General features: G+C 42.9%; 1 protein-coding gene across 1 annotated transcript in view; it reads left to right on the top strand.

Annotated features, from left to right (window-relative positions):
• LOC101555894 (pantothenate kinase 1) overlaps positions 1 to 18,377 on the top strand; it is a 69,279-nt gene that overhangs the window by 24,599 nt on the left and 26,303 nt on the right. Inside the window, 1 exon segment of the mRNA XM_055118700.1 lies at positions 11,816 to 12,168. Within this exon segment, the coding sequence (XP_054974675.1) occupies positions 11,816 to 12,168 (353 nt within the window).

Here is an 18,377-nt window from a genome sequence, read left to right as displayed (position 1 = left end):
GGAACTTGAGGCCTTTGCCTGTGGAAGGGGGCTTATGACTCTCCAATGCACCCTTTCTTACAAGGTGCTCCTGTGATCCCCTAAGCAAGTTTAGAATTGCCAAGTTTTACGCACAGGCTTGTCTTGGCAGTGGATAGGTGGTTCAGTGACTTACCCTTATCTGGAAGTGGCTGAGCCACTGTGCTCTTGGGTTGTTCCTGTCCATCCTTTTTTTTTTTTTTTTTTGCTTTTTTTTGGGGTCACACCCAGCAATGCTCAGGGGTCACTTCTGGCTCTGCACTCAGGAATTACCCCTCGCCGTGCTCAGGGGACCATGTGGGATGCTGGGAATCGAACCCGGGTCAGCCGCGTGCAAGGCAAACGCCCTACCCGCTGTGCTATCGCTCCAGCCCCCTGTTCCTGTCCATCCTTGATGGTTGTGTGTATAATCAAAAATGAATAAGTGATCTCTGGGGTGGACTGGGGTGCCGTTCTCTCTTGCCCGCCACTTGTATTTTGTGGCCATGAGCTGCTTCCCCCACCCTGGCCTGCAGCTGCCCGCAGCAGATGCAGGAAGGAGGAAACAGGGCCGCCAGGCCGGTTGGTGATCAGTTGCCCTTTATTCCATGCTCTCCAAACGCCCGTTCCAGTCTCACCCTGCCCCTCATTCCCTTCTCCTTCTCTCTCTCATGCTAATCTCTCTGCGTTCCTTCTCCAGCCACCTTGGTCTCACCTCCAAGCCTTGGGTGTATCAACCACACCTAGGTCCTGTAGCACAATCAACATGAAAGCCCTTCCTGATCTCCTGCCTCCAGGAGATCTGCTCAAGGGCAAAAATACCACATAGGGTGTGTTTCTCTATTCTTTAGTCCAAACCATTTAAACTGTCACCATCACTGTCAGTCATCCCATTGCTCATCAGCACCAGTGATGTCTCCATGTTGAGACTTGATGCTAAACATTCACTTTAATTCTACTTCTTAATATTAGTCGTTTTGTATGGACACAGTAAAAGATACATTAAGCTTGTAGGGTGGCTCTCCTAGGGACATCTTGCTATAGGTCCCAGACAGTGGTGCTCAGGACAGATTGGTCTTTCCTAGTCCTAGCAAGGTCCTAATCTAGTTGTTACTCTTTGGATCATGACAGTATTTGTTCATGACCGTGCTTTTAACTTATAGTTAACTATAATGGCACTTGTCCTGGCCCGTTTCGATGCCAGGGTAGCACACAGCTTGCCCTGGATCCATCCAGTCCCTCATTGGGACTCTGCTTTTGGGGTGCTAGGAATTAAGGGCAACTGACGCTTAAGTCGAGTGAATATGACAGATGCCCAGGAGTGAATATTATTCAGAGTCAATTAACCCCCAGGTTACAAGCATAGCATTGTCTTCTTGTGTCTATACGTAAAGGACATTGTTCTGAAGTAAACTATGCAAAAGGACATGAAAAGAAGGAAAGCAGTATTTCACTTACAAATACAAATCAACAATCTGATTTGGGGATAAATGTGATTGACCGGTTGGGGAAGCAGAGCACAGAGAAGTTAAAGATAAACACACAGGAATGGGAGTCCCTGGGGAGCACTGTGATGGGTGTAACCCAATAAACCTAAGCTCCCTGCGGCCAGGAAGAAACTATAAACCAATGTTATCCTACCTACCATTGTGTCTAATATGTTTGTATCTATGATGGTGGGAATGTGTGTGTGTGTGTGGGGGGGGAATCAAACCTTGGGTTTCAAGTGTGCATTGGATTTTGATTAGAGACTTGCTGTGTCTGAGGCACTGTATGCCAAAGGCAGAGTTGTTGGCTTGGGGAGTGGACATTGATTGATTGATCTCCATGAGCAGCACCACAAATCTGACATCTGTTTATTGAAGGAAAGTTAAGACAGCATCTTTTTCTTTTGCCTCATCATAGAGAGGTTTTTGACTGAGAATTCTAAAATTATTCTCATTTGGAAGATAAAGTCTATTGATTGTAAAAATTTCTCATCAGAAAAGCCAGAAAGAAAAAATATCTTCTAGCCCACAATCCGGAAACAACTATTAGCATTTTGACCTAAAGTTTCTATTCTTGTTTTCTGTGTACAGATAATTAGTTTTGCAAAATTGTAATCATTTAAAATACACTGTTTTCCCCACATCCGAAAGAACAAAAGCAATCGGTGCTGGCGTGGATGTGGGGAGAAAGGGACTTTCCTTCACTGCTGGTGGGAATGCCGACTGATTCAGCCCTTTTGGAAAACAGTATGGATGATTCTCAGAAAATTAGAAACTGGGCTTCCATTTGACCCAGCAATACCACTTCTGGGAATATATCCTGGAGAGGTTAAAAAAAAGTAAAGAAGAAATGACATCTGCACTTGTATGTTCATTGCTGCACTGTTTATAATAGCCAAAATCTGGAAAAAACCTGAATGCCCAAGAACAAATGGTTAAACTGGTTAAAGAAACTTTGGTACATCTACACAATGGAATACTATGCAACTTTTAGAAAAGATGAAGTCATGAAATTTGCATATAAGTGGATCAACGTTAAGTGAAATAAGTCAGAAAGAGAGGGACAGACATAGAAAGATTGCATTCATCTGTGGAATATAAAGTAACAGAATAGGAGACTAACACCCAAGGATAGTAGAGATAAGGTCCAGGAGGTTTGCTTCATGGCTTGGAAGCTGGCCTCACATGCTAGGGGTGAAGGCAGCTCAGATAGAGAAGGGACCACCAAGTAAAGGGTGGACCCTCTCAGGTTGGGAGATGTGAGCCGAAAATAGATTATAGACCAAACATGATGGCCACTCAATACCTGTATTGCAAACCACAACACCCAAAAGGAGAGAGAGAACAAAAGGGAATGCTCTGTCACAGAGTGGGTTGGGTTGGAGGGGATGGGGTGGGGGTGGTGGGAAGGGATGCTGGGATCAGTATGGTGGAGAATGGGCACTGGTGGAGGATGGGTACTCGATCATTGTATAACTGAAATGCAAACCCGAAAATTTGTAAGTATGTAACTGTACCTCACAGTGATTCACTAATAAAAAAATATATATATACATACTGTTTTCACGTTGCAATATATAATGAACATTTTCTTTTTTTTTTTTTAATTTTTATTATATCACCATGTGAAAAGATACGCAGTTTTCAGGTTTATGTCTCAGTTATACAATATTCAAACACCATCCCTTCACCAGTGCCCATATTCCACCACCAGAATCCCCAGTATACCCCCCACCAACCGCCCCCCCACCCCCCACTGTATAACTGATGAATTTCACTTCATTTTCTCTTTACCTTGATTATGGATAATGAACATTTTCTTCAGATCATTAAATGTTGTCATGCAAAATGGTAAGGATTGCTCCTTTGTGTTAATGGATAATTATTTATAAACAGTCTATTTTCAACAATAAATTAATCTCATTAATAAAATGTCAGACTTTTTTAGATAAAATTTTGAATGTGCACATAATTATTTTTTGGGTAATGTGGAACTAATATATCAAAAGGGTAGTGGAATCTGGAGCTTTTAAATATATATTTATAATATTTCCCCATGGAAAGATTGTACCAATTAACATTCTCATTGGTACGATGTAAGTGCTTATATTCTTGCCAATGCTGGGCATTGCCACGTGACTAAAATTCAAACTAAAGAAGTCTGGTATGCATTAATTTGAAAGAAACCATGACTCAAGTTTCTTTATGCATAGAGTATGTTTAGCAGATTGCTCTGAGTATAATTATGGGTTTCTTTATAGTATTACAGAAACCCTTTTATTAAATTTTACATTCACCACTTTATTCTAGGTCCTTAAACAGTGTTGAAGTTTCCAAGTCTTATGTTTCATGCTGTTAAATATATGATTTGGGAAGAACTCTGTGTGTGTGTGTGTGTGTGTGTGTGTGTGTGTGTGTGTGTGTGTGTGAGAGAGAGAGAGAGAGAAAGAGAGAGAGAGTAAGTGAGTGAGTGAGTGAGACAGAACTTGAGTGACTGGTAGCACAGTTCTTTCTTACAGATTAGTACCTCTCCACAATCTTGGTTTGTTTGGGGGCCACACCCAGCTTACTCCTGGCTCTGAACTCTGGGGTCACTCCTGATGGGCTTGGGGGACCAGGGGGTGGGGGAGGGCTGAAGGGATTGAACCTGGGTCACCCTTATGCAAGGCAAGCACCTGCTATACTGTGTCAGGCCCTTCACAATCATTTTATCTGTTGCAATAACATTTAGAGTAGCCAAGCAAAAGGTGAGGGACTGGTGGGAAGTGGCTTTTGAAACTGGAAATGGGTTCTACTGTATCGATCTGACTCACCTTGAGAACTCCTAAAGCTTTATCTTCCGTTGAGCTTATTTGACTACATCTTTCTGAACCTCCACATGAACGTATTTGTGAACAGGGTGCTTATTTATCCTATAAAGTCTTTTCTACCTCTTAAATGTTTTTGTGAATATATTAGCAAAGAATTATATAATCTCTTATCAACCAAATGTAGCTCTGGAGAAGGGAAGGCTAGCCCTCAGCAAAATTTAAAAGAAAAACACATCAGATCTCAGTTAAACTTGTAGAGGACCTCAGGCAACTTGAATGGAATTAGAATTTATGGAGAACCAAAAGTATTGGAGCAAAATGGGGGCTTCATTTGTTCATGAGACTGGAAATGAAGTATTCCTGTTGGTTACATAATTCTCTTTTAACTTGTTATTTCACATAAGAATTCTGTTCACAGAAGGTGGGAAAAGTAATTCAGTTCTGCTGTTCCCTCATTATTACCCAGATTCCTATTAGCTGGCACCCTGAGAGCTATTCAACTGTCCAAACAGCAGCAGTTGCTGAGTCAGACGCAGACCCCAAGGAGCTCATGTGGCTCTTTGGTGCCTCATTTAGAAAGAAACACTGGCGTGAGGGGGAGTCTAGTTTCTTTGGAAAGTCTCAAAGCTCTGTGAGTTGGTTGTTTGAGGAGGTAGATTTTCTCCTCCCTCAGATCTTTAAATTTTGTTTTTTGTTTTTTTGTTTTTTTTTTTTTTTAGACTAGTGGGAAATTTCTTCTGAGGAATTGTAAGCCCCCCACCCCTTCCCCGATCTTTGCTCATTTGTGCAATTTAGTTCACTGTGTTCTTTTGAAATTTATTGCATAAATGCTCCACAGACTATTCTAGTGTTCTGGGGAAAAAGAAAATTTAAGAAACAGACTTTGTTTTAAAGTTATCGACCACCAATAACGATTTTCAGTATTTTCACCACAGGATTTGGAATACAGATTCATTTCACAGTTTAACTCCTACCAAATTGCCAGTTTTGGTTTGTGTATGAAGAAAATTTTAGCCAAAAATGCCGTTGGATTTATATATCTTTAATTTTTTAAAAAAAATTTATGTATTTTATTTTTTTTAATTGAATCACTGTGAGAGATGGTTACAAAGCTTTCATGTTTGAGTTTCAGTTATACCATGATCGAACACCCGTCTGTCCAATATCTTTAATTTTAAAATATTCAGCTACCATTGGCTTGGGCTGGAGTGATAGCACAGCGGTAGGGCGTTCGCCTTTCATGCAGCCAACCCGTGTTCGATTCCTCCACCCCTCTCGGAGAGCCCGGCAAGCTACCGAGAGTATTGCACCCCCACGGCAGAGCCTGGCAAGCTACCCGTGGCGTATTTGATATGCCAAAAACAGTAACAATAAGTCTCACAATGTGAGACGGTACTGGTGCCCGCTCGAACAAATCGATGAGCAATGGGATGACAGTGACAGTGACAGTGACAGTGACCATTGGCTTATCAGTGAAACTGGAGAACCTGAAGATTCTAGGACCTTCCAGCTAAAGATTTTGTTTTGGTTTTAGTTTGGGGCTACTCCAGGCCCTGTGCTCACTAAATATCCCTGCTCAGAAGTGGTAACTGCACTCACTTCTCTCCATTAAAGCAGATTCTCTTCAGTCTGGATCTTGACCTCTATCTATCTTGAGGCCGATAGCCTAATTGATTCTTTCCTGTTGTAATATTCCTTCATATATCATGTTCTGTTTATGTATGGATGGATACACAGATAAACCAGCTTGTAATTAGTGCAAATACAAATTGCCTTTGATATGTCTCCTTACTTTATGGGTACAAGAATTTCTTTAGGAAATAGTACCTTTTATTTATTTATTTATTTTAAAATAGGACTATTTCACTTACCCTGTTATTATTATTATTATTGTCATTATCATTACTATTATTACAGATTTTTGGCCACATCCAGTGGGCTTAGGGCCCCAAGCATCATTCCTGGTGGTGCTTGGCAGTGCCAGGAATCAAAGCCTGTGTGCTCATCTTCTTGCTGTCATCCAAGTGTTGGCCAGGAAACTCCTGACTTGAATCTTGGTATTACGTCTTGGTGGGACTTAGCATACATCTCTCTATTTTGGTCCCTCTCTCCCCCTCTCCCACGCCTCCCCCTCATGACCTCCCACCCTCCAACCCAAGGCAGAAATATTAAAGATGCTGTTCCAACCGTTACTAGTAGTAGACCAGGGAGGCTCAGTACATTCAGGATTCCCAGTCTTTCACTAATGTGAAATATTGTAATAGGGATAGCCTGACTGTGCAGGTAAGGATGAGCTTAATTATGTGTTCAGAGACTTGAGGTCATTGGGAAAGGATGACTACCTTATTGCTTCTTTTTTTCGTCTGGGAGGATAGGGCTCCTGAGTGGTGCTGGGGTGTCCAGGTGCCACTCCTTATGATACTCAGGTAATCTGGCAGTGGCTCAGAGCTTGGACCAAGTATACTAGGGATGCTATGTGGTGCTGGGGTTTTATAACAGTAGAACCTGTTTTGATGGGCCAGAATGATAGAACAGTTGGTAGGGTGCTTGCCTGGGTTCAATCCCTGTTATCCCCTATGTCCCCCCCGAATACCGCCAGGAGTAATTCCTGAGCCCAGAGCCAGAAGTAACTCCTGAACATCACCTGGTGTGGCCCCAAAACAAACAATCAAAAAAAAAAAAAACCTGTTTTCAGTGATTAGGTTACTTGTTTGTGAACATCTTATGCAGTTTGAATCTGAACTCTTCTGCAATATCCTTGATGAAAATTCTAGAACTAGACATTTGGTTTAAATAAAACTTTATTTAACATAAGACTATATCCTGTAAAAGTGTTAAACTGTGAATAGTGGGCTGGAGGTAGGGCGTTTGCACACGGCCCACCAAGATTGATTCCCAGCATCCCATATAGATCCCCGAGCACCACCAGGACTAATGCCTGAGTGTATGAGCCAGGATTGAACCCAGGGGTTCACATGCAAGGCAAGAGCTCTGCCACTATGCTGAATCCCCATCCTTTTTTTGAAAAAGGAAGTCCGGGGCTGGAACAATAGCACAGTGGGTAGGGCATTTGCCTTGCACTCTGCCAACCTGGGTTTGATTCTCAGCATCCCATATGGTCCCCTGAGCACTGCTAGAGGTAATTCCTGAGTGCAGAGCCAGGAGTAACCAAAAAGCAAAAAAAAGGAAAATCCTTACTTTTCAAAAACTACATGTTTTCCTCACTATTTTGTTCAGTTGTGAACAAAAGCTTTTCCTTCCTTCCTTCCTTCCTTCCTTCCTTCCTTCCTTCCTTCCTTCCTTCCTTCCTTCCTTCCTTCCTTCCTTCCTTCCTTCCTTCCTTCCTTCCTTCCTTCTTTTCTTTTGGGTCACACCCAGCAATGAATTTTGGGTCACACCCAGCAATGCTCAGGGGTTACTCCTGGCTCTGCACTCAGGAATTACTCCTGGCGGTGCTGGGTTGCCGGGGATCGAACCTGGGTCAGCCGTGTGCAAGGCAAATGCCCTACCCGCCGTACTATCACCTGGTCTGAAGAAAAGCTTTTGAATGACTAAAAAATGAGCAGGAATTAAGAGTAGGAAGAAGAAACCAGGAGTTTTAATAGCTTATGAGCCTTCAGTTGTCCTCTGTGGTAGTTTAAAAAGGGAGACCTTGGGGCTAGCCCATGAGTTAGTAGTAGAGCCTGGCTCGTTGATCTCTGGGCATGCACACATACACACATGCACACACATGCACATGCATGCTCACACACATGCATACGCACATCAAAAAACAGACTAACTAAACCTAACAAAATCACATAACTCTTCCCTACTTTCCCTCCCCATTACATACCCCCCCATTCAGTTGTCCATTAAATCACAGGCTTTGAGGGCCCTTTCACTTCTGAGTGCAGCATTTCCAGTGCAGAATTGGGTTCTCTTATTTAAGCATAGCTTTTTCTGTATAATTTATGTTGAATTGTTTCGTATTTTCCATAACTACCAAGTGCCTATTTTTCTAATTCTTACTGAAAAATTCTAAGTGTAGTTTTTTTTTTTTATTCCATCTTTTGGATCTCTAACCTCTAACCTGCTTATTCAGCCATACCCTACAATATTAACTCGGAGTTTGGCCTTCTAGATTGTTTTTGCAGGCTCACTTAATTATGAACATAAAGATCTTCCTCCTTTCTGGGAGATAGAGATCAGTAACTAATTTTCACTTGTCATTCATAAGATGATGGAATATTTCTTCAAGCAGCTGGTAGCACTGTAGCACTGTTGTCCCATTGTTCATCAATTTGCTTGAGCCGGCACCAGTAACGTCTCCATTGTGAAATTTGTTACTGTTTTTGGCATATTGAATACACCACGGGCAGTTTGCCAGGCTCTGCCGTGTGGGTGGGATACTCTCGGTAGCTTGCTGGGCTCTCCGAGAGGGACGGAGGAATCAAACCTGGGTCGTGCAAGGCAAAAGCCCTACCTGCTGTGCTATCACTCCAGTCCAAGCAGCTGGTATAGATTTTTATTGATTCCTTTTAATGGCTGCCTAATAGTCTATGGTTTGGATTCTTTTCTTTTTAGAGGCATGGGGCAGTGTTTGAGTAACACCTTGTGATATTCAAGGGTTACTCCTGGCTCTACACTCAGGAATTATTCCTGGGGGGGGGGGTGCTCCAGAGACCATATGGAACAGTAGAGATCAAACCCGGATTGTCTATGTGCAGGGCAAGTGCCTTAACTGCTGTACTCTCTCTCCAGACTCTTTCTTTATCAGATAGTCTTCCTCTCTCTCTCTCTTTTTTTTTTGTTTGTGCCACACCTGGCAATGCTCAGGGGTTACTCCTGACTTTGCACTCAGAAATTACGCTTGGTGGTGCTCAGGGGACCATGTGGTATGCCAGGGATTGAACTCAGAATGGCAGCCTGCAGGGCAAACGCCTTACCTGGCCCGACAGTTTCCCTCTTGAGGGGATTCATTTTGCTTTGATTTTGTTCTTGTTTTTAATTTGGTCACTTTAAAGGTTGCTGCAATGAATATCATTATGCCTTTCTTTGAGTACTTAGGTGCTTTTTTATGATATGGTGCGGAGAGGGAATTAACTATGCTAAAAATGTATGTATGCGTGGCCGGAGTGATAGCACAGTGGGTAGGGCATTTGCCTTGCACGCAGCCGACCCGGGTTCAATCCCTGGCACCCCATACGGTCCCCCATGCACTGCCAGGAGTAATTCCTGAGTGCAGAGCCAGGAGTAACCCCTGAGCATTGCTGGGTGTGACCCAAAAAGCAGAAAAAAAAAAAGTATGTATGCTGTTAATCATAATAGATGTGCCAGTGCCTTTCCAAAATGGCTGTCTTAGCTGTGACCCAGAGCGTCCTTCCTCCGCCCCAGCAGCATATGTCTTTCCTCTTTTGATTAAAATGGGTTTCTGCTACATCACAGATTGTGCACCTGGCACCCACTGATTATGTTTTCATTTTGCTTTTCTTTACCATTAAACGACCATGAATTACAAAATTATTCATAATTTTGTTTTAGGCCTACAGTGTTCCAACATCAGTCCCTTCACCAGTGAGCACTCTTTCTCCACCAATGTACCCCGTTTCCCTCTCCCCCTTCTCCCTGTGTTTTGTGTTTCTTATGGAACCCATGGCAAGTGTGTAGGAGAAGAACGGGAGACCATTCCACTGTAGAGCCTCTAAGATCCAGGAATTGAGATCAGGGAGATGGAGGGCATCAGTACGTGTTCTGAAGTGGAACAAGGGCCTCGCATTACCTATTGTCTAGAGTGGGCTGTGCTGACAGTGAGTGTTACAGCGTGGACCAAGAAATGTCATCTAAGTACTAAATTGACAAATATAGATCTGATACCAGTTATCTGTTTTTTCCTGCCAGGACAAACAAACTTCCCAGCCTTCACCAGATTGTGTGGGATCTGTTCTGCAAATTTCGGCAAAGATAATAGGATGTTTCATAACTTGATGGAATGTGTGGAGTTTAATCCTTTGAGGGTGTTTGGGATTTGTTCTTTCCATGGGGTCGAGAGTTATTATTTCCCCTCAAGTATAGAATAAGCTGACTTGGATCACAGCTAAAACGGTAACAGTGAAGCAAAGGGAGAAGATTCTGGGTAAAGGGTCTCCTCCCTTTAGGGTAAAAGGGTAAAAGGTCTCCTCCCCCACCCTCCCCTGACATTCCCACATGAATAAATAATAGGGCCAGCTAGAGAAAAAAAATCTTCTAGAAGTCCCAATTAGGATCCTGGAAATGAGACCTAGAAGCTTAATACACACCAGTGAAGTCAACGTTTGTGGCCCAGCACCTGTCTGCTGACGAGAGATAGAAATTGCTGAAGTCTGAAAGGGCATATGTGAATGTTCTCCAGGATTGAATGATAAGTGTTTTAGAAGAAGCCACTTTAGTTCCTTGAGTTAAATATCAAAAACCCAGTTTTAATATTAATTTTAACTTTAGCCTTTGCAGTTCACTGAAAGAAATGTAAGGGAAACTCTCCAAGTTTTGGGTTCTCATTTGGGTTTGCTCTGTGTTCTTTGGAGGGAAAGTGGGGATCATTTTGAAAGTACAAAATTTCCAGATCACCACTAAATTAAATCAGTCTACTCAGGTCTAAATTAAACCCAGCCCATTGTCTTGAGATTTTAAAAAAAAAATGTTTGAGATTCATTTTTGTTATAGACACACTTCTCCACGGAACCACAAAGAATATTCAGGGGTGGCAGGAAATACATATGCCCTTATACCTGGGCTAAGTGGGAATTCAGGAGAGAAGACTAAAAATTAGAGTGTCCAAGGGAAGAACTGAATTTTGGACTTCTAAGTGGTTCATTTGAGTTGGAGAGTATCTTTGTTGACTGAAGAAAACCATAGAGCACAAACTGTTCTTTTTACTTACTTTTTCAACTGTTCCTTTTAGAATCCTTTAAGCAAAGGAATCTGCCCATCATTTCCTTTAGCCCACTTTCTGTCCCTTTCTCCTTTCTGTTACATTCTGTAGAATCATAGAGTCACGTCTTATAAAATCAACTCAGGGAGGTACAGATTGAGTGTTGTCATAATGACCATGGAAAGGTGTCTGAGGCAGATAGAGAGCTATAGACAGTGTCCATGAGCTAGAGACCCACACACTGTCTCCCACCACATCGACCATAGCTAGTTTGTCTTCTGGCATTGGAGCCCGCTGCTGAGATAATGATGACTTAGCATTTCACAGCCCTGGTGTATGCAATGTGTTAAGTACCAGAATTACACCCAGACTAAGGAGATTCTTAGGAGCACAGGAGAATTGAGATTGGCTGTGGGGAATTTCGAGACCTGATTCTTCCGTCCCACCTCAATCTCTAATTCTGATGTAGATTGTAATTGTGCTGAATCAAAGGCACATGATGATTGAATTCCAATACATTGATAAATAAATGCACACAAAGATGTAGCCACTGCATTGTGTAAGCTGTTCAGACATCAGACCTTTCTGTGGCTATGTAGATGTCAACAGCCTTCTGTTTTTCTGTCCTTCAGCATTTCCTTGGTTCGGCATGGATATCGGTGGGACGCTGGTTAAACTGGTCTACTTCGAACCGAAGGACATCACTGCTGAGGAGGAACAGGAAGAAGTGGAGAACCTGAAGAGCATCCGGAAGTATTTGACTTCTAATACCGCTTATGGGAAAACAGGGATCCGAGATGTCCACCTGGAACTGAAAAACTTGACCATGTGTGGGCGCACGGGGAACCTGCACTTCATCCGCTTCCCCAGCTGCGCTTTGCACAGGTTCATTCAGATGGGCAGCGAGAAGAACTTCTCCAGCCTTCATACCACCCTCTGTGCCACAGGAGGAGGGGCTTTCAAGTTTGAAGAGGACTTCAGAATGGTATGTCGGGGTTGCCCTTGTCAGAGCAACAGAACCACCTCACAGAGAAAGAAAGCCTCTCACATGCCTTATAATCCCTGCAGCTCATCTGAAGAACTAGACTCTTAGTCTTGGGATGTGGCACAAGCTTGCGTCAATGCTTAGCCTTAGATTCCTCATCTCTTAAAACAAAAATAGTTCCTACTGGGGCTGGAGAGATAGTACAGCAGGTAAGGTGCTTACCTTGCATGCGGCTGACCCAGGTTCCATCCTTGTCATTCCATATGGTCCCCTGGCAATGTCAGGAGTAAGCCCTGAGCACTGCCAGGCACTGCCATGACCCTCTCCCCCTAAGAAAAGCACCCCCTGGGGGCTGGAGTGATAGCACAGCGGGTAGGGCGTTTGCCTTGCACGCGGCTGACCCGGGTTCGATTCCCAGCATCCCATATGGTCCCCTGAGCACCGCCAGGGATAATTCCTGAGTGCAGAGCCAGGAGTAACCCCTGTGCAGAGCCAGGTGTGACCCAAAAAAAAAAAAAAAAAAAAGAAAAGCACCCCCAAAACAAAAAACAAAAATCAACAAAAACCCAAGTTCCTACCACTTAGGGTTGTTACATAACAGATGAACTGCTCAGTAGATACTAGATAACAATCATTTTCATTAGACTTCCTTCTGCACAATATTCTAAAAATAAGATGATGTAAATACTCTGTTCTACATTTTTTTGGGGGGAGGGTTGTTGGGCTATACCTGGTGGTGCTCAGGGGTTACTCCTGGCTCAGCACTCAGGAATCACTCCTGGCAGTGCTTGGGGACCACATGGGATGCCAGGGGTTGAAACTGAGTTGACTGCATGCAAGGCAAGCACCCTACCCATTGTACTATCTCTCCGACCCAAATCTAGCAATACCTTAACAGCTGTGAGTCCCAATTTCCTCCACTCTGTCGGCCCCATCTGACAGGAGAGAAACTGAGAATAAAGTGAAGAAATGGAAAACATAAATTAGGAAGGTTTATCAACATAAGTGATTGAACATAGGAGAAGGGAAGGCTACATGATTTGAGGATTAGTATCACCAGAAAGTTGAAAATATGATGGGTAACTGGCAAAATCCATTTTTCTCATAGATTCGTGTAAATGACTGGCATTTTGTCACAGAGCTGAAATAATCCAGTCTTCAGCATAAAGTCTATCGTTCATGACCAACTTAGTGAATCAATGCATTATTCATGGCACTAAATAAGCTATACATGAAAATTTTGTCTAATGAAAGGTAACATTGTTTTTCTCATTGGTTGAGTAAGTAGTATCTATAAGACCCGGAACAGAATACAAGTGAGACTGTTTCTGGTTTGGGCTTGTTTTCCTTGTGTGTCTTTTTTCCCTATCCAGCATTAGAATTTGACACCTCCTCTTAAATAATCTGTGGGGGATATTTTTCCCACCAGAGGGGCCTTAATGACCAAAGTGTTTTGAAACTGAGAAGGTGGAGCATAAAATTAAATTAGGCTTACTGAGCATAAAAATTAAATTTGAGGGCCAGGGTGATAGTACAGTGCGTAAGGTGCTTGCCTTGCAGGCTGCCAACTCAGGTTTGACCACAGATGGTCCCCCAAGCCTGCCAGACATGATCCAGGCCTTAGCTCAGAGCCAGGAGTAAGCCCTGAGCACCACTAAATGTGATCCAAAACCAAAGCAAAATTAAATTGAAGTCTAATTGAGAAGGCACATTTCCTGCATTCAAAGGCACCTAGAGCTCTTTGGGGGATTCAGTTTCATCATCTACGAGAAAGGGACTGTCAGGTGGCAGAGGAAGGAATTTTAGGATGGCAGAATTGCAAGTGGTCTCTGAAGTATAGAAAAACCACTCCATTCTTACTACACAAGCAGGGAAAATAAGGTTTAAGAGTGTCTAGGAGTGTGTAGTAAGAGTTAGTGTATCAACTCATTTCTGATGGGGCAAGAAATCTTGATCCATCCCTATTGAGAGCTTCCCCCCCCCACTTCTCTTTTTCCCACTTTTCTCTCCCCCACCCCCCAACCCCAAGGACACCCTGTCTCCCCCGCCACTTCTCTTTTTCCCACTTTTCTCTCCCCCACCCCCCCAACCCCAAGGACACCCTGTCTCCCCAGCTCCACTCAGGAGCCTGAGTGGACCAGGGTGACCTGGAGCGTTATGCAACTTCTGCCAGTGCCTTTGTGCCTCCTCTGGGGTAACATATGCCCTGGGAGAAAGTTGCTCAGTGTATGTCGGCCTTGAGCAAGTGTATTTCTCAAGGTTCTGAACTGAGAGAGGTCAGATCTTTACAACGAAAAAAACAAGGCAGGCTGCTGGAGTCTTGTGAATAGCTCATTTGAGGTATTTGCCAACAGCTTGGCCAGGTGCAGGACCCGTTTCCATACAGGTGGGATGAATGGCTGGCCGCTTTTCGTGCTCATGTGTGGTCCTGGAAAATAGTGAAGAAGGAATTTAAGCCAGATCTAGCCCTGCAGCTTGCTTGCCATCACACCGAGTGATGTGCTCCTAGCCTTCCTAAGTTCGTGAGGTTTTTATCACCTTCTTTCCTAAGTGCTCATTCACTCACTCATGTTTATCATGCTCCTTTCATACACCCAAAGTATTATCAAGAACGGAGTAAAAACCCTGTTCCTCCAAAAGCAAAAGCAAAATTTAAATTCTAGCGTGGGGAGTTTGTCAATGATCAGAGAAGCAACATAAGTATCTATTAGTGACAAGTGGTGTGACGAGCAGGGGAAAGTAGGACAAGGGGAATAGGAACAGGATTCAGAGCTTTGGGAGGGTCTGTGGGTGTGAGGTAACACTGGAGCAGAGCCACCGGAAGCAGTAGAGCAAAGCATACTGGTATTGGGGAGAAAGGTCAGGCAGAGGTGACCTTTCTCAACGAAGCCAGGGCCTTCGTTGTGTGATAGCCAAGCCTTTTCTCTTGACAATAGAGAAACTCGAGGTGATTGCTTATGTGTAAAGGATCAATATAATCTACTGTGTATATTTAAGAGTCTAGTTTTATAGATTAAAGAAGTTGTATATATCTACCAAGTCCTGTTATTGCATAAAATCACTGCTTCTGTTATAATGCAACTTTGCAAATGATGTGCTTTGAAAATCTTGTTAGAACTAAAAGATTTTTTGAAAAGGGTTAGTGTTTGTTATGTATATTTGATGTCTGTTATTCTTTTTGTATATAATAAATGTATCTAAGTCCTTAGACAACAGTAAGTACTCTTCATATAAAAAGAGCTATGAAGAGACAAGCATTAAATCAGACCTGCATAGAATACTTTCAATTGAACAAAGCTGCATTTCTTTCTTCCCTTTTCTTTCCTTTTTTGTTCTTCCCTCCCTCCCTCTCTCCCCTTCTTTATTCCTTGTTCTTTTAACATTTTAGGTTCACTGTCACAAATAAATCTCTAACTGGCCAAAATTAGTCTTCAAAATTAATGATGCATGAAAATGGAACACAAAAGAAAAGCTTACTCTAACTACAAGTGGTCCAAGAAACTGATAAACCAATGAGGGATTCCACCATTTAAAACAGTGATTCTCAGAGGGAGACTACTGCGTGATTGTGCCCCAGGACACTTACGACTGTAGGTTTCACTTAACTTTGTGTTTCTCCCCACTGTCTCTATTTCATGAGTTTTGTTTGAAAAAATCTGCCAGAATGTTTCAAATCTAATGTTTTTACCCACTACTACACTTTCTAACTTCATCAAGAGTGTTCTTTAAAATGCCAGGTATTATAACAATAATAGAAATGTTATAGAAAAAAATTGTCTTTAAAAAAAATTTTTTTATGATAACACTGTGATTTACCCTGTTTTGGCATTGAATGTTCTAACACCAGTTCCACCACAGTTTGCTCTTTCGTCCAGTGTCCCCAGTTTTCCACCCACCACCTCAGCCCGCCTCCTCGCTGGCACAATCAAATTTACTTCTTATTGTTAATTACAAAGGCAAATGGGATTATCAAATCGTAGATCAGTGAGTCAATTTGTGATAATTGTTATATCTGACAATGATGTTACTAAATGCATTGTCTGAGGATCTGCTGTCTGGTTAGCGCTAGCTGAGCCTTCTGTGTTTGTTTAGGCTCATAGAGCTTGGTGGTCTTCCGTGCAACTTTCCATCAGATTTGCTGTAATCCTACTGGGCTGACAGTACTATGAAGTTTTGAGGTGTTGGGGCAGCTGTGTAGTCCGGGAGCTATAGATCTGGAACAATTTAGTGGCTTGATAGTTTGCCTTTAGGGAGAAAGGAAAATCTGCCCACCCCCATTCCGAAAAGGCCCCAGAGTACTCAGCCCAGATCTACCTGGGAAGATCTGGCAGTATCGCGTTCTTTTGGAGATACGATGCTGGGCTGTTCCTTTGCTGGCAATAGATGGCCAAAGTTGTCTTTTCTTATTCATCTAGCTCATGTTTTTCATTGCCTGCTTTGTTCACAACATTGCTTTTACGACTAACAATAGTTAAACGTTATAAATAACTCTTTTGATTTTATTTTAAAATAAAGCACCTACCTCCAGAACAAATAATAGTGGATTTATTCCGAATGATGTTGACATGAGATTCAGGGCACAAAAAGGTTTTTCTGATTGCTTCATCCTAGTTCCTCCGAGATCTGTGTGAACTTAAGAATCTGTCTTTGGGAGCTGGAGAGATAGAGCAGTGGGTAGGGTGCTTGGGTTTGATCTCTGGCACCACGTTGAGTCTCCTGAGTCTGCCAGGAGTGATTCCTGAGTGTATCACTGAGTGTAGGGCCAGGAGTAACCCCTGTGCACTACAGGGTGTGCCCACAAAACAAAACAAAACAAAACAAAAAAATAAAGAATCTGCTTTTCTTAAACCAAAAATCTCTAAGGGAAAAAGCTTTAAATGGCAACGCAGGGTGCTGGAGCAATAGTCCAGCAGGTAGGATGCTTGCCTTGCATAAGGGTTCGATCCCCAGTCCCTATGGTCCCCTGAGCCCTGCCAGCAGTGATCCCTGAGCACAGAGCCAGAGGTAAGTCCTGAATGGCACTGCTGGACATGACACCCCTCTAAAATATCCTAATAAAGGTGGGGCCCGGGGGTACGCCAATTGCCTTGCATGTGTGGGGCTCTGTGTTTGATCCATGGCATCATAAAAGGGAAAAAAATTAAAAATAGAAGAGTCACAAAGAGGGTCCTGGGCAGTGAGGGGTAGGTGAACTTTCTAGATCACTCCCTAGTCAACATTGAATTCTGCTGTTATAAATTCAGGGACTTTCTGTGATCGCAGGAGGATAAAGTTTGGGAGATATGGTCATTCTCTTATTCTGGCTTGGCCCTTATTCTGACATGACATTTTTTTTTGAGGGGAGGTGTGTGCAACTGCATAATATTTGGCTATACCCAAGCACGGTGGACTAGAAGTAGGAGCCTGACAGTTTGTGGGGTGTCAACAAAGGCCACACACCCAGTGGTGCTGGTGTAGGGGAAGACATGAAGTCACAGGGATTGAACTGAGGACCTGAGAATGTGTCTCTCTGGCCATAATTCTTTGACACTTTTTGTTCACTCTTGTGTAGTTTTTTTTTAAATCAGTGAGTGTGGGAAGGAAGAAAGAAACTATCTTGAGGGTTTTGTTCTTTTATTCTCACTCAAGAGAACATTTGATTTCTCTCTCTCTCTCTCTCTCTCTGTTTGTATTTGGGTCACACTTGGCAGTGCGCAGGTCTTACTCCTGGCTCTGTGCTCACTCTTGGCGGGGTTCAGGGACCATATGGGGAGCTGAGGATTGAAGGAAGCTGGGTCAGCGAAGTGTACCTGCTGTACTAGTGCTCCAGCCCCAAACACAGAGCACAGTTGAAATCCATCTCTTTCTGTTAAATCTCCTTTGTGAAAAGAATTCTGCATGTAATTTAGTTCCAACCAGTTATTTATTTGCAAACTGCTCATGACTTAGTGAGATGACTTACTCTTACCACTGCCACTGTGATGGAGCAGGTGTCAACAGAAGTACCTTGGAAAGTGTCGTATGTGCTATATTTTATTGATTTAAGATACTGGACCAGCAGGAGTGATGATGTACCTACCTGGTTTGGGATATGGAAGTGGTATGGAACCTTGAGAGATTTTTTTTTTACCAGATTAGTTTAGCTACTCATTTAAATGTGGGTGGTTGTGTTTTCTTTTTCTTTTTTGTGGGGGTGGTGGTGTCTCTATTTATTTTTGTTGTTGTTTGTT

The sequence above is a fragment of the Sorex araneus genome, chromosome 11 (genome assembly GCF_027595985.1).
Source record: "Sorex araneus isolate mSorAra2 chromosome 11, mSorAra2.pri, whole genome shotgun sequence".
Classification (NCBI taxonomy): domain Eukaryota; kingdom Metazoa; phylum Chordata; class Mammalia; order Eulipotyphla; family Soricidae; genus Sorex; species Sorex araneus.
The sequence above is the reverse complement of the archived record's forward strand: the minus strand, read 5'-3'. Positions and strand labels throughout refer to the sequence as shown.